The sequence below is a fragment of the Colius striatus genome, chromosome 4 (assembly GCF_028858725.1).
Source record: "Colius striatus isolate bColStr4 chromosome 4, bColStr4.1.hap1, whole genome shotgun sequence".
In the NCBI taxonomy this organism is placed as follows: Eukaryota; Metazoa; Chordata; class Aves; order Coliiformes; family Coliidae; genus Colius; species Colius striatus.
The window spans coordinates 43,321,686-43,346,270 of NC_084762.1; the positions used below are offsets into that span (position 1 = coordinate 43,321,686).

Sequence of the window (24,585 nt, forward strand, 5' to 3'; positions counted from 1 at the left end):
AGCTGCTGCCGCCGATGGCCCTGGGAAAGGCCTCAGGGAGCCACAGGATGGTCCCGGGCCGGGGAACGGAGCATCGGCTTGTTGCTTGCAAGAGGGGCTGAGCGACCCCAGCCGCCCCAGCAGAAGGACGGGGCCAGCCTGGGCTCTCGGAGAGCACGGCCCGTGCCTGCCTTTACCCTCTTCCCCTCTCTCCTTTCCCTCCCATGCCCTTGCTCTCTTGTGCTGCCCTGGGCTGTGAGCCCCACAAAGCCAGCCTAGGGAAGGGAAGGCTGCTGGTCCTGCTCCCTCTCTGGGGTGGGCAGGTGGGCAGCGGCCGGATTGTCTGCCACAGCCACGGTGCTCCCTGCACCGGCTTATCCACTCGGAGCAACCTCGATCTCCACTCTTGGACTCATTAAAGTTCTGCTGCATGCCAAGCTCACGCCTCTGCGTCATCCTTTCCCCTGCAGACGCTCTCCCCCGTTGCCCGGGCCAAGAGACGTTGCCCAGGGATGGTTTTGAGCGGAGGTTGTTCAGGACGGTTGTGCAGCGAGTGGCGGCAATATCGTAACGAGCCTACCTGGGGTGGAGGTAGGCCTCACTGCATTTGCCCTCCTGCTGCTTCTTTCTGGTTGTAGCTCGAATGCTGTTGAGAAGACATTCGTGTTCTGGCTTTTGCCTGGCGGTGCCCGCGCAGCAGCCCAACTGAGGACACGGCCTGGACGGCTGACCCAGGCTGACCAAAAGCTTCTTCCGTACCGTACGACACCGTGGTCGGCCATAAATGCTAAGGGGAAGGAGGAGGTGGGGGACTGGGGGGCACTCCTTCTTGAGCTGCTTGTCTTCCGAAGGAACTGTAAAAGGTCCCGTGACTCTGCTTCCCAGGAGGGGATGCTCACGGACTGCTGGTGGGAGGCACAGAAGAAGTCTCTGTGCCGTGCTTCCGCGCGCGCTTTGCTTTCTTTCCCTCGTTCGGCCGTCTTTACCTCGACCCACGAGGCTGTCACCTTCTTTTTCCCCCTCTTTCACGTTGAGGAGGGGTAGCGATAGAGTGTCCGGGGGAGCGCTTGGCAGGCAGCAAACGCCAGCTCCCCGCTGCCTTTTTGGTGTTGTCCGAACGCTGTGTTGCTGCAGCTCGCCCAGAGTCACGCCCTCGGCAGAGACGCCGCTGATGGATTCCGGTTGGCGCCGTCCCAGCTGCTCGGTGGTAGTGGCACAGGCCAAGCGCACCCGACACAGGTTTCCGCCCTGTCTTTGTGCACCAAAGTTACAAGGTCGTACGCTGCCATTGATAAGGGTTGGTTAGTAACTTGCACACAGTTCCCACGTTGCTGCATCGTTGCAAATGTCTCCTACGCGTGCTCTCAGAGGGTCTTTGGTGGTTCCTGGTGGTCCTCCATGCGTCGGTGGTCGCCCTCTCCCCCTGCTGCACCTACCTTCCAGCTCGGTTCTGCGTGGTTTGGCAGACACGGGCCAGGCTTGGTCGCAGGCTCTCGACTCTGCTTCCCGTTAGTCCTGCCCAGGGTTCTGCCTTTGACGTGCGTGTGCGACAGCGTCTTGTTCCAAGCGTAACCGTTGTTCTTACTGTGCTCCTAAGAAAGCTGTCCTCGTTCTTCTGAGCTCCCGTGGGGCTGGAGACGCTGGCAGTTTTGAGCTGAGCATGCAGGGGCTGTGTAGCAGTTACTTGTTAGCAGGCGCCTGTGCAGGTCAGGGGCTCTGGTGGCTGAACTGCTTCCCTCTGTGTCTGCTCTTTTGAAGGTGTTAATGGAAGCAATGGCTACGTGCTGTGGCCTGGCATTGCTGCCCATACTATGCCGCGGGAGCTGTCTCGTGGAGAGGGTCTGGGAACGCACCTCCCTCTTCCCATCTGGGACTCTGGTGTGATGCTGGCGTGACAAGGGATGCCTTTGGCTGAAGTGACAGCGACCCACGGCCTGAGGTGGCCGGACCCTGGGTGGCAGCTGCTGGAAAAATCATCCCTTGGTCAGGGGTGGTTGTGGAGGGTGTTGCAGGGGAAAGTTTCTCAGCTCTCCTTGGGGCTGCAGCTGGAGCAACGTTTCCTCCCTGGGACCCCCATCCGAAAAAAAAGACGGGGACCTGTTGTAGCAGCTCCAGAGAAGGGCTACAAAAATGACGGTAGGGATGCATCAGCCTTGTCATGAAGGAAGGCTGAGGGATCAGATTTGCCAGCAATTTGAATAACGTGATCTAGTGACAGATATCCCTGCCTCTGGCAGGAGGGTTGGATTGGATGATCTTCAAAGGCCTCTTCCCACCCAAACCGTTGCACCCTTCGGTGACAACACGGTTCTGTGCTGGGGCAGCCGAGTGCACCCTGTCCCTGGCTGTGAGAACGCGGTGGTAGGGACGGCTTCTCCTGGCCTCTCCTGGGAAGCGAGTGCCCGTGTCTTGTTCATAACACATGTGGTTCTCCTACTGCCCTTGGTCAAACGTTGAGCTTAATGAGGGGAAAAAAAAAAAAAAAACCCAAACGGAAAAAAGACGAGGTTTTGACGGCCAAGGGGCTGGCAGTCACCGGACTGCGTCGGGTGACTCTGTACGCACCCAAAAAGGCCGAAAAGGAGAGAAACTAGAGGGTCGCGGGATGCGTAACGACACACGGTCAGTGCGAGCGTGTGTTGCCCATCCCGACAAAAACATGGTCAAGAAGCCCCACGCAGAGCAGCCCTGAGCAACTTGTCTCTGCGTGGGCAGCTGGGAGGAGCATCTGCAAGAGCCAGGACTACACAGAGGCATGGGATGCAATGCAGCAGAACTTTAATGATTCAAAAGGGGAAAAGGGGGTTGTGTGAGTGGAGGCCCCAGTGCTGGAGCAGCTTTAGCAGGGGAGGATCCTCCTGCCGCACAGGCCGCTGCCAAAGCCGGAGAGGCCAAAGCCCCCGGAGGAGATGGGCACTCCCTGGCTGCTGAGGATGCTGCCAACGGCGGCGGAGGTGGAGGAGCCCACGGCGGTGTTCTGCGGGAAGGAGCTGAGGATGGGGCCGGGCAGGGTGACCACCACGGGGGAGGGCTGGATGACGACGGTGGAGTCCTGGCACTGCCTGACACAGGGCTCGTTGCAGCTGTTGGCCAGCGGGGTCGGGCCGCAGGGCTGGCACGAGCTGTAGCAGGACATGGCTGCGGGACGGAGGTGACCTGGAGGGAAACAGGGCGGGGTGGGGGGGGAGAAAGAAAGCAGGTGGGGTGAGTAAGGAGCAGCCCGGCAACCCGTCTCGCTGCATCAAAGCCATGAGATGGTGACAAGGGCTGTAGGTGTTGTAGGGAAGCCCACGGGCATCTCCTTCCCCACATTCCAAAAGAGCCCTGCAAAGAGGAACAAAGCCCAGGGAGATTCCTACTGACCCGTAGGTCAGGAGACACCTTCGTGTCACGCCTTCCGCCTCCTTCCCTCTCGCATGACAAGCGGCCCCAAAAGCAAGTGGAGGACCGAGGCGCAGGTGTGTGCTGGGATATGCCACAGGGGGACGAGAGGGAAGAGAAACAGAAGAAGGAGCATAAAGAGCTTCAGACTCACCTTGCTGGCAAGGAGATGGAGGCGAGAGGAGTGGATGAGAGAGTGAGGACAAGGGCCCACTTTTATACCGCTCCTGCACCGCCCCAGGCGCACAGTCACCGCACACGGGCAGTAATTATCCAACAGAGTCACCTGCAAAGCAAAATGCCCGTCCCGATGGCTCAGGTTGTTTTGTGGTTTCCATCACTGCTGCCATTTCATTTCCTCATCTGCGACATGCTTGGTCTGCAATGCAGGCTCCTTTCATGTGCTGGGATGAGAGGCCCCAGGATTTCTCAGGCAGGACTGTATCCGTGCAGGCAGAAGGTGCCTCCAAAGTGATGGCGGGGTCCCATAGAGGCAAGGGATGTTGGCTTGTGAGGGGCCGTTGTTTCCAACTCCCTTTGCAGGAAGAGGCCCAGGTGAGTGCAAGCGGCCTGAGGCCATGCACCCGGGGGAGGCGGTTGGTGTCACGACAAGGCCGCTCTCAACTCCCCTCGGAAGTGGGGGCATCAGGGCGTGCGCCTGGGGACTGGGAGGAAGGCGGTGGGCCTCGTGTCTGCAGGAAGGGGTCGCCGGAGGAGGTGGGGAACGCCTCACTGCGACCCCTTTGCGGGTAATGGAGCAAATGGTCCTGGAAAGCCTTTCAGCGGGTGAAAGGACAAGAGGGTGCCTGTGAACGGCCAGCACGGACTTTTGGAGGGGAAAGCGGTCCTGGTGAGCCTCGTGGCCTTCGTTGCCGATGTGCCTGGCTGCAGAGAGTGATGTAGTGCAGCAAACGGTGTTTGCCCCATCTAACCAAGGCTTGTGGCGCTGCCCGCTCAAAGAATCTTTAGAGACTGACTGAGGAAATCCAGGCTGGGGAAGAGGACTGGCGGGGGGGCTGAAGGGAATGAACAGCCAGGCCTCATCTTCCTGGCCAAAGAGACCAGGCTGTGGTGAGCAGCTCTCCCGAGGGCTCCGTGGAGAGAAAGAAAGAGCTGCTGAAACCATCTCCCAACCAGTCGGGGCTCATCCCTGGTCCCGGGGAACACGTCTTCTCTCAGCGCTAGGGTTAGGTAGGTCTCCTTTCCAGTGCCCGAAAGGCATCCGCAGACCGGAGAAAAGCCCATCACCACTGAGGAGGCAAAGAAATTTCCCCCAGCTGCCCACTGTCTGGGGGCTGTCAGGACCCTGCAGTGCCGAGTGCCCGAGGGTGCTCAGGGAGGGGATGCGCTCAGCAGGGCCCTCTGTGTACAAAAGCGGCACTTCAAAGAGGCGAAGCACTTCCCTGCCCTGCAGACATGGAGGCAGCTGGGACGTGTCCCAGGACAGCCAGGGAATACCTGTAGCAGGCAAGCTTCCTGGGATAGCCTCTCCCTGCCCACGGAGACTCTATTTTGGATGGGCCGTGTGTCAGCCTTCTGGCGTGAGGCCAAGCCAGGAGCGTGCTCTCTGCAGGCCCGCGTCCTCCCAAGGTCCTCCGAAGGTCTGCATTTCCCTGCAGCCAGGGCAGCTCCATCCCTTCCCCGGGGAAAGCCGTGTCTGAGCCCTGGGCCGTGCCCAGACACAGCTGCAGAGAGACGCGGCGGCCACGGCCCTCGGCGTGGCCTTCTTCCAGCTCAGGGGGCTGGCAGGAGTCGGCTTGCTTTGGAAGAATGTCCAGGCCTTGGTGTGTCATGAGGGTCAGGCTGCAAAACAGGACCCGGGCCCATGTCTTTCCTTTGTCCAGACCCCTCGGAGCCACTTCTTCCCAGTACTTCAAAAAGAGCCTCCGAGGCTTCATGGTGCTGTCAGAAATGAGGAAATGAAATGGCGGCATTGAGGGAAACCAAAACACAAGTGGGACGGGTGTTTTGCTTTGGAGGTGACTCTGATGGATAATTACTGCCCGTGTGCGGTGACTGTGGGCCTGGGGCGGTGCAGGAGCAGTATAAAAGTGGGCCCTTGTCCTCACTCTCTCATCCGCTCCTCTCGCCTCCATCTCCTTGGGAACAAGGTGAGTGCGATCCCCTTGCTTGTCTTCCTCGTCCTGTCAGTCCTGACTCCTCTGGGATTTCCCAGCACACAGCTGCCTTTTCCCCCTCTGCTGCGTCCTGAGGCTGCTGGCCGTGGGAGAGGGAGCGTGCGAGATGGGGAGGTTTTGGTCTGGGCTGAGGTGTCCGCTGAACCGTGGGCTGGGCTGGGAGCTCTGTGGGCACGGCTGGTCTTGGCCACACTCTGTTGAGCTGTGGGAAGGAAAGGGTCTTCCTTACGGAGGCTGACGGGCCGCTCCTTACTCACCCCACCTGCTTTCTTTCTTCCCGCCGGGGCCCTGTTTCCCTCCAGGTCACCTCCGTCCCGCAGCCATGTCCTGCTACAGCTCGTGCCAGCCCTGCGGCCCGACCCCGCTGGCCAACAGCTGCAACGAGCCCTGTGTCAGGCAGTGCCAGGACTCCACCGTCGTCATCCAGCCCTCCCCCGTGGTGGTCACCCTGCCCGGCCCCATCCTCAGCTCCTTCCCGCAGAACACCGCCGTGGGCTCCTCCACCTCCGCCGCCGTTGGCAGCATCCTCAGCAGCCAGGGAGTGCCCATCTCCTCCGGGGGCTTTGGCCTCTCCGGCTTTGGCAGCGGCCTGTGCGGCAGGAGGATCCTCCCCTGCTAAAGCTGCTGCCGCCGATGGCCCTGGGAAAGGCCTCAGGGAGCCACAGGATGGTCCCGGGCCGGGGAACGGAGCATCGGCTTGTTGCTTGCAAGAGGGGCTGAGCGACCCCAGCCGCCCCAGCAGAAGGACGGGGCCAGCCTGGGCTCTCGGAGAGCACGGCCCGTGCCTGCCTTTACCCTCTTCCCCTCTCTCCTTTCCCTCCCATGCCCTTGCTCTCTTGTGCTGCCCTGGGCTGTGAGCCCCACAAAGCCAGCCTAGGGAAGGGAAGGCTGCTGGTCCTGCTCCCTCTCTGGGGTGGGCAGGTGGGCAGCGGCCGGATTGTCTGCCACAGCCACGGTGCTCCCTGCACCGGCTTATCCACTCGGAGCAACCTCGATCTCCACTCTTGGACTCATTAAAGTTCTGCTGCATGCCAAGCTCACGCCTCTGCGTCATCCTTTCCCCTGCAGACGCTCTCCCCCGTTGCCCGGGCCAAGAGACGTTGCCCAGGGATGGTTTTGAGCGGAGGTTGTTCAGGACGGTTGTGCAGCGAGTGGCGGCAATATCGTAACGAGCCTACCTGGGGTGGAGGTAGGCCTCACTGCATTTGCCCTCCTGCTGCTTCTTTCTGGTTGTAGCTCGAATGCTGTTGAGAAGACATTCGTGTTCTGGCTTTTGCCTGGCGGTGCCCGCGCAGCAGCCCAACTGAGGACACGGCCTGGACGGCTGACCCAGGCTGACCAAAAGCTTCTTCCGTACCGTACGACACCGTGGTCGGCCATAAATGCTAAGGGGAAGGAGGAGGTGGGGGACTGGGGGGCACTCCTTCTTGAGCTGCTTGTCTTCCGAAGGAACTGTAAAAGGTCCCGTGACTCTGCTTCCCAGGAGGGGATGCTCACGGACTGCTGGTGGGAGGCACAGAAGAAGTCTCTGTGCCGTGCTTCCGCGCGCGCTTTGCTTTCTTTCCCTCGTTCGGCCGTCTTTACCTCGACCCACGAGGCTGTCACCTTCTTTTTCCCCCTCTTTCACGTTGAGGAGGGGTAGCGATAGAGTGTCCGGGGGAGCGCTTGGCAGGCAGCAAACGCCAGCTCCCCGCTGCCTTTTTGGTGTTGTCCGAACGCTGTGTTGCTGCAGCTCGCCCAGAGTCACGCCCTCGGCAGAGACGCCGCTGATGGATTCCGGTTGGCGCCGTCCCAGCTGCTCGGTGGTAGTGGCACAGGCCAAGCGCACCCGACACAGGTTTCCGCCCTGTCTTTGTGCACCAAAGTTACAAGGTCGTACGCTGCCATTGATAAGGGTTGGTTAGTAACTTGCACACAGTTCCCACGTTGCTGCATCGTTGCAAATGTCTCCTACGCGTGCTCTCAGAGGGTCTTTGGTGGTTCCTGGTGGTCCTCCATGCGTCGGTGGTCGCCCTCTCCCCCTGCTGCACCTACCTTCCAGCTCGGTTCTGCGTGGTTTGGCAGACACGGGCCAGGCTTGGTCGCAGGCTCTCGACTCTGCTTCCCGTTAGTCCTGCCCAGGGTTCTGCCTTTGACGTGCGTGTGCGACAGCGTCTTGTTCCAAGCGTAACCGTTGTTCTTACTGTGCTCCTAAGAAAGCTGTCCTCGTTCTTCTGAGCTCCCGTGGGGCTGGAGACGCTGGCAGTTTTGAGCTGAGCATGCAGGGGCTGTGTAGCAGTTACTTGTTAGCAGGCGCCTGTGCAGGTCAGGGGCTCTGGTGGCTGAACTGCTTCCCTCTGTGTCTGCTCTTTTGAAGGTGTTAATGGAAGCAATGGCTACGTGCTGTGGCCTGGCATTGCTGCCCATACTATGCCGCGGGAGCTGTCTCGTGGAGAGGGTCTGGGAACGCACCTCCCTCTTCCCATCTGGGACTCTGGTGTGATGCTGGCGTGACAAGGGATGCCTTTGGCTGAAGTGACAGCGACCCACGGCCTGAGGTGGCCGGACCCTGGGTGGCAGCTGCTGGAAAAATCATCCCTTGGTCAGGGGTGGTTGTGGAGGGTGTTGCAGGGGAAAGTTTCTCAGCTCTCCTTGGGGCTGCAGCTGGAGCAACGTTTCCTCCCTGGGACCCCCATCCGAAAAAAAAGACGGGGACCTGTTGTAGCAGCTCCAGAGAAGGGCTACAAAAATGACGGTAGGGATGCATCAGCCTTGTCATGAAGGAAGGCTGAGGGATCAGATTTGCCAGCAATTTGAATAACGTGATCTAGTGACAGATATCCCTGCCTCTGGCAGGAGGGTTGGATTGGATGATCTTCAAAGGCCTCTTCCCACCCAAACCGTTGCACCCTTCGGTGACAACACGGTTCTGTGCTGGGGCAGCCGAGTGCACCCTGTCCCTGGCTGTGAGAACGCGGTGGTAGGGACGGCTTCTCCTGGCCTCTCCTGGGAAGCGAGTGCCCGTGTCTTGTTCATAACACATGTGGTTCTCCTACTGCCCTTGGTCAAACGTTGAGCTTAATGAGGGGAAAAAAAAAAAAAAAACCCAAACGGAAAAAAGACGAGGTTTTGACGGCCAAGGGGCTGGCAGTCACCGGACTGCGTCGGGTGACTCTGTACGCACCCAAAAAGGCCGAAAAGGAGAGAAACTAGAGGGTCGCGGGATGCGTAACGACACACGGTCAGTGCGAGCGTGTGTTGCCCATCCCGACAAAAACATGGTCAAGAAGCCCCACGCAGAGCAGCCCTGAGCAACTTGTCTCTGCGTGGGCAGCTGGGAGGAGCATCTGCAAGAGCCAGGACTACACAGAGGCATGGGATGCAATGCAGCAGAACTTTAATGATTCAAAAGGGGAAAAGGGGGTTGTGTGAGTGGAGGCCCCAGTGCTGGAGCAGCTTTAGCAGGGGAGGATCCTCCTGCCGCACAGGCCGCTGCCAAAGCCGGAGAGGCCAAAGCCCCCGGAGGAGATGGGCACTCCCTGGCTGCTGAGGATGCTGCCAACGGCGGCGGAGGTGGAGGAGCCCACGGCGGTGTTCTGCGGGAAGGAGCTGAGGATGGGGCCGGGCAGGGTGACCACCACGGGGGAGGGCTGGATGACGACGGTGGAGTCCTGGCACTGCCTGACACAGGGCTCGTTGCAGCTGTTGGCCAGCGGGGTCGGGCCGCAGGGCTGGCACGAGCTGTAGCAGGACATGGCTGCGGGACGGAGGTGACCTGGAGGGAAACAGGGCGGGGTGGGGGGGGAGAAAGAAAGCAGGTGGGGTGAGTAAGGAGCAGCCCGGCAACCCGTCTCGCTGCATCAAAGCCATGAGATGGTGACAAGGGCTGTAGGTGTTGTAGGGAAGCCCACGGGCATCTCCTTCCCCACATTCCAAAAGAGCCCTGCAAAGAGGAACAAAGCCCAGGGAGATTCCTACTGACCCGTAGGTCAGGAGACACCTTCGTGTCACGCCTTCCGCCTCCTTCCCTCTCGCATGACAAGCGGCCCCAAAAGCAAGTGGAGGACCGAGGCGCAGGTGTGTGCTGGGATATGCCACAGGGGGACGAGAGGGAAGAGAAACAGAAGAAGGAGCATAAAGAGCTTCAGACTCACCTTGCTGGCAAGGAGATGGAGGCGAGAGGAGTGGATGAGAGAGTGAGGACAAGGGCCCACTTTTATACCGCTCCTGCACCGCCCCAGGCGCACAGTCACCGCACACGGGCAGTAATTATCCAACAGAGTCACCTGCAAAGCAAAATGCCCGTCCCGATGGCTCAGGTTGTTTTGTGGTTTCCATCACTGCTGCCATTTCATTTCCTCATCTGCGACATGCTTGGTCTGCAATGCAGGCTCCTTTCATGTGCTGGGATGAGAGGCCCCAGGATTTCTCAGGCAGGACTGTATCCGTGCAGGCAGAAGGTGCCTCCAAAGTGATGGCGGGGTCCCATAGAGGCAAGGGATGTTGGCTTGTGAGGGGCCGTTGTTTCCAACTCCCTTTGCAGGAAGAGGCCCAGGTGAGTGCAAGCGGCCTGAGGCCATGCACCCGGGGGAGGCGGTTGGTGTCACGACAAGGCCGCTCTCAACTCCCCTCGGAAGTGGGGGCATCAGGGCGTGCGCCTGGGGACTGGGAGGAAGGCGGTGGGCCTCGTGTCTGCAGGAAGGGGTCGCCGGAGGAGGTGGGGAACGCCTCACTGCGACCCCTTTGCGGGTAATGGAGCAAATGGTCCTGGAAAGCCTTTCAGCGGGTGAAAGGACAAGAGGGTGCCTGTGAACGGCCAGCACGGACTTTTGGAGGGGAAAGCGGTCCTGGTGAGCCTCGTGGCCTTCGTTGCCGATGTGCCTGGCTGCAGAGAGTGATGTAGTGCAGCAAACGGTGTTTGCCCCATCTAACCAAGGCTTGTGGCGCTGCCCGCTCAAAGAATCTTTAGAGACTGACTGAGGAAATCCAGGCTGGGGAAGAGGACTGGCGGGGGGGCTGAAGGGAATGAACAGCCAGGCCTCATCTTCCTGGCCAAAGAGACCAGGCTGTGGTGAGCAGCTCTCCCGAGGGCTCCGTGGAGAGAAAGAAAGAACTGCTGAAACCATCTCCCAACCAGTCGGGGCTCATCCCTGGTCCCGGGGAACACGTCTTCTCTCAGCGCTAGGGTTAGGTAGGTCTCCTTTCCAGTGCCCGAAAGGCATCCGCAGACCGGAGAAAAGCCCATCACCACTGAGGAGGCAAAGAAATTTCCCCCAGCTGCCCACTGTCTGGGGGCTGTCAGGACCCTGCAGTGCCGAGTGCCCGAGGGTGCTCAGGAAGGGGATGCGCTCAGCAGGGCCCTCTGTGTACAAAAGCGGCACTTCAAAGAGGCGAAGCACTTCCCTGCCCTGCAGACATGGAGGCAGCTGGGACGTGTCCCAGGACAGCCAGGGAATACCTGTAGCAGGCAAGCTTCCTGGGATAGCCTCTCCCTGCCCACGGAGACTCTATTTTGGATGGGCCGTGTGTCAGCCTTCTGGCGTGAGGCCAAGCCAGGAGCGTGCTCTCTGCAGGCCCGCGTCCTCCCAAGGTCCTCCGAAGGTCTGCATTTCCCTGCAGCCAGGGCAGCTCCATCCCTTCCCCGGGGAAAGCCGTGTCTGAGCCCTGGGCCGTGCCCAGACACAGCTGCAGAGAGACGCGGCGGCCACGGCCCTCGGCGTGGCCTTCTTCCAGCTCAGGGGGCTGGCAGGAGTCGGCTTGCTTTGGAAGAATGTCCAGGCCTTGGTGTGTCATGAGGGTCAGGCTGCAAAACAGGACCCGGGCCCATGTCTTTCCTTTGTCCAGACCCCTCGGAGCCACTTCTTCCCAGTACTTCAAAAAGAGCCTCCGAGGCTTCATGGTGCTGTCAGAAATGAGGAAATGAAATGGCGGCATTGAGGGAAACCAAAACACAAGTGGGACGGGTGTTTTGCTTTGGAGGTGACTCTGATGGATAATTACTGCCCGTGTGCGGTGACTGTGGGCCTGGGGCGGTGCAGGAGCAGTATAAAAGTGGGCCCTTGTCCTCACTCTCTCATCCGCTCCTCTCGCCTCCATCTCCTTGGGAACAAGGTGAGTGCGATCCCCTTGCTTGTCTTCCTCGTCCTGTCAGTCCTGACTCCTCTGGGATTTCCCAGCACACAGCTGCCTTTTCCCCCTCTGCTGCGTCCTGAGGCTGCTGGCCGTGGGAGAGGGAGCGTGCGAGATGGGGAGGTTTTGGTCTGGGCTGAGGTGTCCGCTGAACCGTGGGCTGGGCTGGGAGCTCTGTGGGCACGGCTGGTCTTGGCCACACTCTGTTGAGCTGTGGGAAGGAAAGGGTCTTCCTTACGGAGGCTGACGGGCCGCTCCTTACTCACCCCACCTGCTTTCTTTCTTCCCGCCGGGGCCCTGTTTCCCTCCAGGTCACCTCCGTCCCGCAGCCATGTCCTGCTACAGCTCGTGCCAGCCCTGCGGCCCGACCCCGCTGGCCAACAGCTGCAACGAGCCCTGTGTCAGGCAGTGCCAGGACTCCACCGTCGTCATCCAGCCCTCCCCCGTGGTGGTCACCCTGCCCGGCCCCATCCTCAGCTCCTTCCCGCAGAACACCGCCGTGGGCTCCTCCACCTCCGCCGCCGTTGGCAGCATCCTCAGCAGCCAGGGAGTGCCCATCTCCTCCGGGGGCTTTGGCCTCTCCGGCTTTGGCAGCGGCCTGTGCGGCAGGAGGATCCTCCCCTGCTAAAGCTGCTGCCGCCGATGGCCCTGGGAAAGGCCTCAGGGAGCCACAGGATGGTCCCGGGCCGGGGAACGGAGCATCGGCTTGTTGCTTGCAAGAGGGGCTGAGCGACCCCAGCCGCCCCAGCAGAAGGACGGGGCCAGCCTGGGCTCTCGGAGAGCACGGCCCGTGCCTGCCTTTACCCTCTTCCCCTCTCTCCTTTCCCTCCCATGCCCTTGCTCTCTTGTGCTGCCCTGGGCTGTGAGCCCCACAAAGCCAGCCTAGGGAAGGGAAGGCTGCTGGTCCTGCTCCCTCTCTGGGGTGGGCAGGTGGGCAGCGGCCGGATTGTCTGCCACAGCCACGGTGCTCCCTGCACCGGCTTATCCACTCGGAGCAACCTCGATCTCCACTCTTGGACTCATTAAAGTTCTGCTGCATGCCAAGCTCACGCCTCTGCGTCATCCTTTCCCCTGCAGACGCTCTCCCCCGTTGCCCGGGCCAAGAGACGTTGCCCAGGGATGGTTTTGAGCGGAGGTTGTTCAGGACGGTTGTGCAGCGAGTGGCGGCAATATCGTAACGAGCCTACCTGGGGTGGAGGTAGGCCTCACTGCATTTGCCCTCCTGCTGCTTCTTTCTGGTTGTAGCTCGAATGCTGTTGAGAAGACATTCGTGTTCTGGCTTTTGCCTGGCGGTGCCCGCGCAGCAGCCCAACTGAGGACACGGCCTGGACGGCTGACCCAGGCTGACCAAAAGCTTCTTCCGTACCGTACGACACCGTGGTCGGCCATAAATGCTAAGGGGAAGGAGGAGGTGGGGGACTGGGGGGCACTCCTTCTTGAGCTGCTTGTCTTCCGAAGGAACTGTAAAAGGTCCCGTGACTCTGCTTCCCAGGAGGGGATGCTCACGGACTGCTGGTGGGAGGCACAGAAGAAGTCTCTGTGCCGTGCTTCCGCGCGCGCTTTGCTTTCTTTCCCTCGTTCGGCCGTCTTTACCTCGACCCACGAGGCTGTCACCTTCTTTTTCCCCCTCTTTCACGTTGAGGAGGGGTAGCGATAGAGTGTCCGGGGGAGCGCTTGGCAGGCAGCAAACGCCAGCTCCCCGCTGCCTTTTTGGTGTTGTCCGAACGCTGTGTTGCTGCAGCTCGCCCAGAGTCACGCCCTCGGCAGAGACGCCGCTGATGGATTCCGGTTGGCGCCGTCCCAGCTGCTCGGTGGTAGTGGCACAGGCCAAGCGCACCCGACACAGGTTTCCGCCCTGTCTTTGTGCACCAAAGTTACAAGGTCGTACGCTGCCATTGATAAGGGTTGGTTAGTAACTTGCACACAGTTCCCACGTTGCTGCATCGTTGCAAATGTCTCCTACGCGTGCTCTCAGAGGGTCTTTGGTGGTTCCTGGTGGTCCTCCATGCGTCGGTGGTCGCCCTCTCCCCCTGCTGCACCTACCTTCCAGCTCAGTTCTGCGTGGTTTGGCAGACACGGGCCAGGCTTGGTCGCAGGCTCTCGACTCTGCTTCCCGTTAGTCCTGCCCAGGGTTCTGCCTTTGACGTGCGTGTGCGACAGCGTCTTGTTCCAAGCGTAACCGTTGTTCTTACTGTGCTCCTAAGAAAGCTGTCCTCGTTCTTCTGAGCTCCCGTGGGGCTGGAGACGCTGGCAGTTTTGAGCTGAGCATGCAGGGGCTGTGTAGCAGTTACTTGTTAGCAGGCGCCTGTGCAGGTCAGGGGCTCTGGTGGCTGAACTGCTTCCCTCTGTGTCTGCTCTTTTGAAGGTGTTAATGGAAGCAATGGCTACGTGCTGTGGCCTGGCATTGCTGCCCATACTATGCCGCGGGAGCTGTCTCGTGGAGAGGGTCTGGGAACGCACCTCCCTCTTCCCATCTGGGACTCTGGTGTGATGCTGGCGTGACAAGGGATGCCTTTGGCTGAAGTGACAGCGACCCACGGCCTGAGGTGGCCGGACCCTGGGTGGCAGCTGCTGGAAAAATCATCCCTTGGTCAGGGGTGGTTGTGGAGGGTGTTGCAGGGGAAAGTTTCTCAGCTCTCCTTGGGGCTGCAGCTGGAGCAACGTTTCCTCCCTGGGACCCCCATCCGAAAAAAAAGACGGGGACCTGTTGTAGCAGCTCCAGAGAAGGGCTACAAAAATGACGGTAGGGATGCATCAGCCTTGTCATGAAGGAAGGCTGAGGGATCAGATTTGCCAGCAATTTGAATAACGTGATCTAGTGACAGATATCCCTGCCTCTGGCAGGAGGGTTGGATTGGATGATCTTCAAAGGCCTCTTCCCACCCAAACCGTTGCACCCTTCGGTGACAACACGGTTCTGTGCTGGGGCAGCCGAGTGCACCCTGTCCCTGGCTGTGAGAACGCGGTGGTAGGGACGGCTTCTCCTGGCCTCTCCTGGGAAGCGAGTGCCCGTGTCTTGTTCATAACACATGTGGTTCTCCTACTGCCCTTGGTCAAACGTTGAGCTTAATGAGGGGAAAAAAAAAAAAAAAAACCAAACGGAAAAAAGACGAGGTTTTGACGGCCAAGGGGCTGGCAGTCACCGGACTGCGTCGGGTGACTCTGTACGCACCCAAAAAGGCCGAAAAGGAGAGAAACTAGAGGGTCGCGGGATGCGTAACGACACACAGTCAGTGCGAGCGTGTGTTGCCCATCCCGACAAAAACATGGTCAAGAAGCCCCACGCAGAGCAGCCCTGAGCAACTTGTCTCTGCGTGGGCAGCTGGGAGGAGCATCTGCAAGAGCCAGGACTACACAGAGGCATGGGATGCAATGCAGCAGAACTTTAATGATTCAAAAGGGGAAAAGGGGGTTGTGTGAGTGGAGGCCCCAGTGCTGGAGCAGCTTTAGCAGGGGAGGATCCTCCTGCCGCACAGGCCGCTGCCAAAGCCGGAGAGGCCAAAGCCCCCGGAGGAGATGGGCACTCCCTGGCTGCTGAGGATGCTGCCAACGGCGGCGGAGGTGGAGGAGCCCACGGCGGTGTTCTGCGGGAAGGAGCTGAGGATGGGGCCGGGCAGGGTGACCACCACGGGGGAGGGCTGGATGACGACGGTGGAGTCCTGGCACTGCCTGACACAGGGCTCGTTGCAGCTGTTGGCCAGTGGGGTCGGGCCGCAGGGCTGGCACGAGCTGTAGCAGGACATGGCTGCGGGACGGAGGTGACCTGGAGGGAAACAGGGCGGGGTGGGGGGGGAGAAAGAAAGCAGGTGGGGTGAGTAAGGAGCAGCCCGGCAACCCGTCTCGCTGCATCAAAGCCATGAGATGGTGACAAGGGCTGTAGGTGTTGTAGGGAAGCCCACGGGCATCTCCTTCCCCACATTCCAAAAGAGCCCTGCAAAGAGGAACAAAGCCCAGGGAGATTCCTACTGACCCGTAGGTCAGGAGACACCTTCGTGTCACGCCTTCCGCCTCCTTCCCTCTCGCATGACAAGCGGCCCCAAAAGCAAGTGGAGGACCGAGGCGCAGGTGTGTGCTGGGATATGCCACAGGGGGACGAGAGGGAAGAGAAACAGAAGAAGGAGCATAAAGAGCTTCAGACTCACCTTGCTGGCAAGGAGATGGAGGCGAGAGGAGTGGATGAGAGAGTGAGGACAAGGGCCCACTTTTATACCGCTCCTGCACCGCCCCAGGCGCACAGTCACCGCACACGGGCAGTAATTATCCAACAGAGTCACCTGCAAAGCAAAATGCCCGTCCCGATGGCTCAGGTTGTTTTGTGGTTTCCATCACTGCTGCCATTTCATTTCCTCATCTGCGACATGCTTGGTCTGCAATGCAGGCTCCTTTCATGTGCTGGGATGAGAGGCCCCAGGATTTCTCAGGCAGGACTGTATCCGTGCAGGCAGAAGGTGCCTCCAAAGTGATGGCGGGGTCCCATAGAGGCAAGGGATGTTGGCTTGTGAGGGGCCGTTGTTTCCAACTCCCTTTGCAGGAAGAGGCCCAGGTGAGTGCAAGCGGCCTGAGGCCATGCACCCGGGGGAGGCGGTTGGTGTCACGACAAGGCCGCTCTCAACTCCCCTCGGAAGTGGGGGCATCAGGGCGTGCGCCTGGGGACTGGGAGGAAGGCGGTGGGCCTCGTGTCTGCAGGAAGGGGTCGCCGGAGGAGGTGGGGAACGCCTCACTGCGACCCCTTTGCGGGTAATGGAGCAAATGGTCCTGGAAAGCCTTTCAGCGGGTGAAAGGACAAGAGGGTGCCTGTGAACGGCCAGCACGGACTTTTGGAGGGGAAAGCGGTCCTGGTGAGCCTCGTGGCCTTCGTTGCCGATGTGCCTGGCTGCAGAGAGTGATGTAGTGCAGCAAACGGTGTTTGCCCCATCTAACCAAGGCTTGTGGCGCTGCCCGCTCAAAGAATCTTTAGAGACTGACTGAGGAAATCCAGGCTGGGGAAGAGGACTGGCGGGGGGGCTGAAGGGAATGAACAGCCAGGCCTCATCTTCCTGGCCAAAGAGACCAGGCTGTGGTGAGCAGCTCTCCCGAGGGCTCCGTGGAGAGAAAGAAAGAACTGCTGAAACCATCTCCCAACCAGTCGGGGCTCATCCCTGGTCCCGGGGAACACGTCTTCTCTCAGCGCTAGGGTTAGGTAGGTCTCCTTTCCAGTGCCCGAAAGGCATCCGCAGACCGGAGAAAAGCCCATCACCACTGAGGAGGCAAAGAAATTTCCCCCAGCTGCCCACTGTCTGGGGGCTGTCAGGACCCTGCAGTGCCGAGTGCCCGAGGGTGCTCAGGAAGGGGATGCGCTCAGCAGGGCCCTCTGTGTACAAAAGCGGCACTTCAAAGAGGCGAAGCACTTCCCTGCCCTGCAGACATGGAGGCAGCTGGGACGTGTCCCAGGACAGCCAGGGAATACCTGTAGCAGGCAAGCTTCCTGGGATAGCCTCTCCCTGCCCACGGAGACTCTATTTTGGATGGGCCGTGTGTCAGCCTTCTGGCGTGAGGCCAAGCCAGGAGCGTGCTCTCTGCAGGCCCGCGTCCTCCCAAGGTCCTCCGAAGGTCTGCATTTCCCTGCAGCCAGGGCAGCTCCATCCCTTCCCCGGGGAAAGCCGTGTCTGAGCCCTGGGCCGTGCCCAGACACAGCTGCAGAGAGACGCGGCGGCCACGGCCCTCGGCGTGGCCTTCTTCCAGCTCAGGGGGCTGGCAGGAGTCGGCTTGCTTTGGAAGAATGTCCAGGCCTTGGTGTGTCATGAGGGTCAGGCTGCAAAACAGGACCCGGGCCCATGTCTTTCCTTTGTCCAGACCCCTCGGAGCCACTTCTTCCCAGTACTTCAAAAAGAGCCTCCGAGGCTTCATGGTGCTGTCAGAAATGAGGAAATGAAATGGCGGCATTGAGGGAAACCAAAACACAAGTGGGACGGGTGTTTTGCTTTGGAGGTGACTCTGATGGATAATTACTGCCCGTGTGCGGTGACTGTGGGCCTGGGGCGGTGCAGGAGCAGTATAAAAGTGGGCCCTTGTCCTCACTCTCTCATCCGCTCCTCTCGCCTCCATCTCCTTGGGAACAAGGTGAGTGCGATCCCCTTGCTTGTCTTCCTCGTCCTGTCAGTCCTGACTCCTCTGGGATTTCCCAGCACACAGCTGCCTTTTCCCCCTCTGCTGCGTCCTGAGGCTGCTGGCCGTGGGAGAGGGAGCGTGCGAGATGGGGAGGTTTTGGTCTGGGCTGAGGTGTCCGCTGAACCGTGGGCTGGGCTGGGAGCTCTGTGGGCACGGCTGGTCTTGGCCACACTCTGTTGAGCTGTGGGAAGGAAAGGGTCTTCCTTACGGAGGCTGACGGGCCGCTCCTTACTCACCCCACCTGCTTTCTTTCTTCCCGCCGGGGCCCTGTTTCCCTCCAGGTCACCTCCGTCCCGCAGCCATGTCCTGCTACAGCTCGTGCCAGCCCTGCGGCCCGACCCCGCTGGCCAACAGCTGCAACGAGCCCTGTGTCAGGCAGTGCCAGGACTCCACCGTCGTCATCCAGCCCTCCCCCGTGGTGGTCACCCTGCCCGGCCCCATCCTCAGCTCCTTCCCGCAGAACACCGCCGTGGGCTCCTCCACCTCCGCCGCCGTTGGCAGCATCCTCAGCAGCCAGGGAGTGCCCATCTCCTCCGGGGGCTTTGGCCTCTCCGGCTTTGGCAGCGGCCTGTGCGGCAGGAGGATCCTCCCCTGCTAAAGCTGCTGCCGCCGATGGCCCTGGGAAAGGCCTCAGGGAGCCACAGGATGGTCCCGGGCCGGGGAACGGAGCATCGGCTTGTTGCTTGCAAGAGGGGCTGAGCGACCCCAGCCGCCCCAGCAGAAGGACGGGGCCAGCCTGGGCTCTCGGAGAGCACGGCCCGTGCCTGCCTTTACCCTCTTCCCCTCTCTCCTTTCCCTCCCATGCCCTTGCTCTCTTGTGCTGCCCTGGGCTGTGAGCCCCACAAAGCCAGCCTAGGGAAGGGAAGGCTGCTGGTCCTGCTCCCTCTCTGGGGTGGGCAGGTGGGCAGCGGCCGGATTGTCTGCCACAGCCACGGTGCTCCCTGCACCGGCTTATCCACTCGGAGCAACCTCGATCTCCACTCTTGGACTCATTAAAGTTCTGCTGCATGCCAAGCTCACGCCTCTGCGTCATCCTTTCCCCTGCAGACGCTCTCCCCCGTTGCCCGGGCCAAGAGACGTTGCCCAGGGATGGTTTTGAGCGGAGGTTGTTCAGGACGGTTGTGCAGCGAGTGGCGGCAATATCGTAACGAGCCTACCTGGGGTGGAGGTAGGCCTCACTGCATTTGCCCTCCTGCTGCTTCTTTCTGGTTGTAGCTCGAATGCTGTTGAGAAGACATTCGTGTTCTGGCTTTTGCCTGGCGGTGCCCGCGCAGCAGCCCAACTGAGGACACGGCCTGGACGGCTGACCCAGGCTGACCAAAAGCTTCTTCCGTACCGTACGACACCGTGGTCGGCCATAAATGCTAAGGGGAAGGAGGAGGTGGGGGACTGGGGGGCACTCCTTCTTGAGCTGCTTGTCTTCCGAAGGAACTGTAAAAGGTCCCGTGACTCTGCTTCCCAGGAGGGGATGCTCACGGACTGCTGGTGGGAGGCACAGAAGAAGTCTCTGTGCCGTGCTTCCGCGCGCGCTTTGCTTTCTTTCCCTCGTTCGGCCGTCTTTACCTCGACCCACGAGGCTGTCACCTTCTTTTTCCCCCTCTTTCACGTTGAGGAGGGGTAGCGATAGAGTGTCCGGGGGAGCGCTTGGCAGGCAGCAAACGCCAGCTCCCCGCTGCCTTTTTGGTGTTGTCCGAACGCTGTGTTGCTGCAGCTCGCCCAGAGTCACGCCCTCGGCAGAGACGCCGCTGATGGATTCCGGTTGGCGCCGTCCCAGCTGCTCGGTGGTAGTGGCACAGGCCAAGCGCACCCGACACAGGTTTCCGCCCTGTCTTTGTGCACCAAAGTTACAAGGTCGTACGCTGCCATTGATAAGGGTTGGTTAGTAACTTGCACACAGTTCCCACGTTGCTGCATCGTTGCAAATGTCTCCTACGCGTGCTCTCAGAGGGTCTTTGGTGGTTCCTGGTGGTCCTCCATGCGTCGGTGGTCGCCCTCTCCCCCTGCTGCACCTACCTTCCAGCTCGGTTCTGCGTGGTTTGGCAGACACGGGCCAGGCTTGGTCGCAGGCTCTCGACTCTGCTTCCCGTTAGTCCTGCCCAGGGTTCTGCCTTTGACGTGCGTGTGCGACAGCGTCTTGTTCCAAGCGTAACCGTTGTTCTTACTGTGCTCCTAAGAAAGCTGTCCTCGTTCTTCTGAGCTCCCGTGGGGCTGGAGACGCTGGCAGTTTTGAGCTGAGCATGCAGGGGCTGTGTAGCAGTTACTTGTTAGCAGGCGCCTGTGCAGGTCAGGGGCTCTGGTGGCTGAACTGCTTCCCTCTGTGTCTGCTCTTTTGAAGGTGTTAATGGAAGCAATGGCTACGTGCTGTGGCCTGGCATTGCTGCCCATACTATGCCGCGGGAGCTGTCTCGTGGAGAGGGTCTGGGAACGCACCTCCCTCTTCCCATCTGGGACTCTGGTGTGATGCTGGCGTGACAAGGGATGCCTTTGGCTGAAGTGACAGCGACCCACGGCCTGAGGTGGCCGGACCCTGGGTGGCAGCTGCTGGAAAAATCATCCCTTGGTCAGGGGTGGTTGTGGAGGGTGTTGCAGGGGAAAGTTTCTCAGCTCTCCTTGGGGCTGCAGCTGGAGCAACGTTTCCTCCCTGGGACCCCCATCCGAAAAAAAAGACGGGGACCTGTTGTAGCAGCTCCAGAGAAGGGCTACAAAAATGACGGTAGGGATGCATCAGCCTTGTCATGAAGGAAGGCTGAGGGATCAGATTTGCCAGCAATTTGAATAACGTGATCTAGTGACAGATATCCCTGCCTCTGGCAGGAGGGTTGGATTGGATGATCTTCAAAGGCCTCTTCCCACCCAAACCGTTGCACCCTTCGGTGACAACACGGTTCTGTGCTGGGGCAGCCGAGTGCACCCTGTCCCTGGCTGTGAGAACGCGGTGGTAGGGACGGCTTCTCCTGGCCTCTCCTGGGAAGCGAGTGCCCGTGTCTTGTTCATAACACATGTGGTTCTCCTACTGCCCTTGGTCAAACGTTGAGCTTAATGAGGGGAAAAAAAAAAAAAAAAACCAAACGGAAAAAAGACGAGGTTTTGACGGCCAAGGGGCTGGCAGTCACCGGACTGCGTCGGGTGACTCTGTACGCACCCAAAAAGGCCGAAAAGGAGAGAAACTAGAGGGTCGCGGGATGCGTAACGACACACAGTCAGTGCGAGCGTGTGTTGCCCATCCCGACAAAAACATGGTCAAGAAGCCCCACGCAGAGCAGCCCTGAGCAACTTGTCTCTGCGTGGGCAGCTGGGAGGAGCATCTGCAAGAGCCAGGACTACACAGAGGCATGGGATGCAATGCAGCAGAACTTTAATGATTCAAAAGGGGAAAAGGGGGTTGTGTGAGTGGAGGCCCCAGTGCTGGAGCAGCTTTAGCAGGGGAGGATCCTCCTGCCGCACAGGCCGCTGCCAAAGCCGGAGAGGCCAAAGCCCCCGGAGGAGATGGGCACTCCCTGGCTGCTGAGGATGCTGCCAACGGCGGCGGAGGTGGAGGAGCCCACGGCGGTGTTCTGCGGGAAGGAGCTGAGGATGGGGCCGGGCAGGGTGACCACCACGGGGGAGGGCTGGATGACGACGGTGGAGTCCTGGCACTGCCTGACACAGGGCTCGTTGCAGCTGTTGGCCAGCGGGGTCGGGCCGCAGGGCTGGCACGAGCTGTAGCAGGACATGGCTGCGGGACGGAGGTGACCTGGAGGGAAACAGGGCGGGGTGGGGGGGGAGAAAGAAAGCAGGTGGGGTGAGTAAGGAGCAGCCCGGCAACCCGTCTCGCTGCATCAAAGCCATGAGATGGTGACAAGGGCTGTAGGTGTTGTAGGGAAGCCCACGGGCATCTCCTTCCCCACATTCCAAAAGAGCCCTGCAAAGAGGAACAAAGCCCAGGGAGATTCCTACTGACCCGTAGGTCAGGAGACACCTTCGTGTCACGCCTTCCGCCTCCTTCCCTCTCGCATGACAAGCGGCCCCAAAAGCAAGTGGAGGACCGAGGCGCAGGTGTGTGCTGGGATATGCCACAGGGGGACGAGAGGGAAGAGAAACAGAAGAAGGAGCATAAAGAGCTTCAGACTCACCTTGCTGGCAAGGAGATGGAGGCGAGAGGAGTGGATGAGAGAGTGAGGACAAGGGCCCACTTTTATACCGCTCCTGCACCGCCCCAGGCGCACAGTCACCGCACACGGGCAGTAATTATCCAACAGAGTCACCTGCAAAGCAAAATGCCCGTCCCGATGGCTCAGGTTGTTTTGTGGTTTCCATCACTGCTGCCATTTCATTTCCTCATCTGCGACATGCTTGGTCTGCAATGCAGGCTCCTTTCATGTGCTGGGATGAGAGGCCCCAGGATTTCTCAGGCAGGACTGTATCCGTGCAGGCAGAAGGTGCCTCCAAAGTGATGGCGGGGTCCCATAGAGGCAAGGGATGTTGGCTTGTGAGGGGCCGTTGTTTCCAACTCCCTTTGCAGGAAGAGGCCCAGGTGAGTGCAAGCGGCCTGAGGCCATGCACCCGGGGGAGGCGGTTGGTGTCACGACAAGGCCGCTCTCAACTCCCCTCGGAAGTGGGGGCATCAGGGCGTGCGCCTGGGGACTGGGAGGAAGGCGGTGGGCCTCGTGTCTGCAGGAAGGGGTCGCCGGAGGAGGTGGGGAACGCCTCACTGCGACCCCTTTGCGGGTAATGGAGCAAATGGTCCTGGAAAGCCTTTCAGCGGGTGAAAGGACAAGAGGGTGCCTGTGAACGGCCAGCACGGACTTTTGGAGGGGAAAGCGGTCCTGGTGAGCCTCGTGGCCTTCGTTGCCGATGTGCCTGGCTGCAGAGAGTGATGTAGTGCAGCAAACGGTGTTTGCCCCATCTAACCAAGGCTTGTGGCGCTGCCCGCTCAAAGAATCTTTAGAGACTGACTGAGGAAATCCAGGCTGGGGAAGAGGACTGGCGGGGGGGCTGAAGGGAATGAACAGCCAGGCCTCATCTTCCTGGCCAAAGAGACCAGGCTGTGGTGAGCAGCTCTCCCGAGGGCTCCGTGGAGAGAAAGAAAGAACTGCTGAAACCATCTCCCAACCAGTCGGGGCTCATCCCTGGTCCCGGGGAACACGTCTTCTCTCAGCGCTAGGGTTAGGTAGGTCTCCTTTCCAGTGCCCGAAAGGCATCCGCAGACCGGAGAAAAGCCCATCACCACTGAGGAGGCAAAGAAATTTCCCCCAGCTGCCCACTGTCTGGGGGCTGTCAGGACCCTGCAGTGCCGAGTGCCCAAGGGTGCTCAGGGAGGGGATGCGCTCAGCAGGGCCCTCTGTGTACAAAAGCGGCACTTCAAAGAGGCGAAGCACTTCCCTGCCCTGCAGACATGGAGGCAGCTGGGACGTGTCCCAGGACAGCCAGGGAATACCTGTAGCAGGCAAGCTTCCTGGGATAGCCTCTCCCTGCCCACGGAGACTCTATTTTGGATGGGCCGTGTGTCAGCCTTCTGGCGTGAGGCCAAGCCAGGAGCGTGCTCTCTGCAGGCCCGCGTCCTCCCAAGGTCCTCCGAAGGTCTGCATTTCCCTGCAGCCAGGGCAGCTCCATCCCTTCCCCGGGGAAAGCCGTGTCTGAGCCCTGGGCCGTGCCCAGACACAGCTGCAGAGAGACGCGGCGGCCACGGCCCTCGGCGTGGCCTTCTTCCAGCTCAGGGGGCTGGCAGGAGTCGGCTTGCTTTGGAAGAATGTCCAGGCCTTGGTGTGTCATGAGGGTCAGGCTGCAAAACAGGACCCGGGCCCATGTCTTTCCTTTGTCCAGACCCCTCGGAGCCACTTCTTCCCAGTACTTCAAAAAGAGCCTCCGAGGCTTCATGGTGCTGTCAGAAATGAGGAAATGAAATGGCGGCATTGAGGGAAACCAAAACACAAGTGGGACGGGTGTTTTGCTTTGGAGGTGACTCTGATGGATAATTACTGCCCGTGTGCGGTGACTGTGGGCCTGGGGCGGTGCAGGAGCAGTATAAAAGTGGGCCCTTGTCCTCACTCTCTCATCCGCTCCTCTCGCCTCCATCTCCTTGGGAACAAGGTGAGTGCGATCCCCTTGCTTGTCTTCCTCGTCCTGTCAGTCCTGACTCCTCTGGGATTTCCCAGCACACAGCTGCCTTTTCCCCCTCTGCTGCGTCCTGAGGCTGCTGGCCGTGGGAGAGGGAGCGTGCGAGATGGGGAGGTTTTGGTCTGGGCTGAGGTGTCCGCTGAACCGTGGGCTGGGCTGGGAGCTCTGTGGGCACGGCTGGTCTTGGCCACACTCTGTTGAGCTGTGGGAAGGAAAGGGTCTTCCTTACGGAGGCTGACGGGCCGCTCCTTACTCACCCCACCTGCTTTCTTTCTTCCCGCCGGGGCCCTGTTTCCCTCCAGGTCACCTCCGTCCCGCAGCCATGTCCTGCTACAGCTCGTGCCAGCCCTGCGGCCCGACCCCGCTGGCCAACAGCTGCAACGAGCCCTGTGTCAGGCAGTGCCAGGACTCCACCGTCGTCATCCAGCCCTCCCCCGTGGTGGTCACCCTGCCCGGCCCCATCCTCAGCTCCTTCCCGCAGAACACCGCCGTGGGCTCCTCCACCTCCGCCGCCGTTGGCAGCATCCTCAGCAGCCAGGGAGTGCCCATCTCCTCCGGGGGCTTTGGCCTCTCCGGCTTTGGCAGCGGCCTGTGCGGCAGGAGGATCCTCCCCTGCTAAAGCTGCTGCCGCCGATGGCCCTGGGAAAGGCCTCAGGGAGCCACAGGATGGTCCCGGGCCGGGGAACGGAGCATCGGCTTGTTGCTTGCAAGAGGGGCTGAGCGACCCCAGCCGCCC

The 24,585-nt window shown here is 60.4% G+C and overlaps 4 protein-coding genes across 4 annotated transcripts; all 4 read left to right on the forward strand.

Annotated features, from left to right (window-relative positions):
• The first annotated feature begins 5,348 nt into the window (after positions 1 to 5,348).
• Positions 5,349 to 6,117, forward strand: LOC133625281 (feather keratin 1-like). The gene is made up of 2 exons (XM_061994644.1): positions 5,349 to 5,475; positions 5,801 to 6,117. The coding sequence occupies exons 1-2, from the start codon at positions 5,349 to 5,351 to the stop codon at positions 6,115 to 6,117; spliced, it is 444 nt and encodes a 147-aa protein (XP_061850628.1).
• A 5,348-nt stretch (positions 6,118 to 11,465) lies between these two features.
• On the forward strand, positions 11,466 to 12,234 carry LOC133625282 (feather keratin 1-like). Its single transcript, XM_061994648.1, has 2 exons — positions 11,466 to 11,592; positions 11,918 to 12,234. The coding sequence occupies exons 1-2, from the start codon at positions 11,466 to 11,468 to the stop codon at positions 12,232 to 12,234; spliced, it is 444 nt and encodes a 147-aa protein (XP_061850632.1).
• A 5,348-nt stretch (positions 12,235 to 17,582) lies between these two features.
• LOC133625290 (feather keratin 1-like) lies at positions 17,583 to 18,351 on the forward strand. The gene is made up of 2 exons (XM_061994810.1): positions 17,583 to 17,709; positions 18,035 to 18,351. The coding sequence occupies exons 1-2, from the start codon at positions 17,583 to 17,585 to the stop codon at positions 18,349 to 18,351; spliced, it is 444 nt and encodes a 147-aa protein (XP_061850794.1).
• A 5,348-nt stretch (positions 18,352 to 23,699) lies between these two features.
• LOC133625294 (feather keratin 1-like) lies at positions 23,700 to 24,468 on the forward strand. The gene is made up of 2 exons (XM_061994863.1): positions 23,700 to 23,826; positions 24,152 to 24,468. Exons 1-2 carry the CDS (start codon positions 23,700 to 23,702, stop codon positions 24,466 to 24,468), a joined length of 444 nt encoding a protein of 147 aa, XP_061850847.1.
• The last annotated feature ends 117 nt before the right edge of the window (positions 24,469 to 24,585 follow it).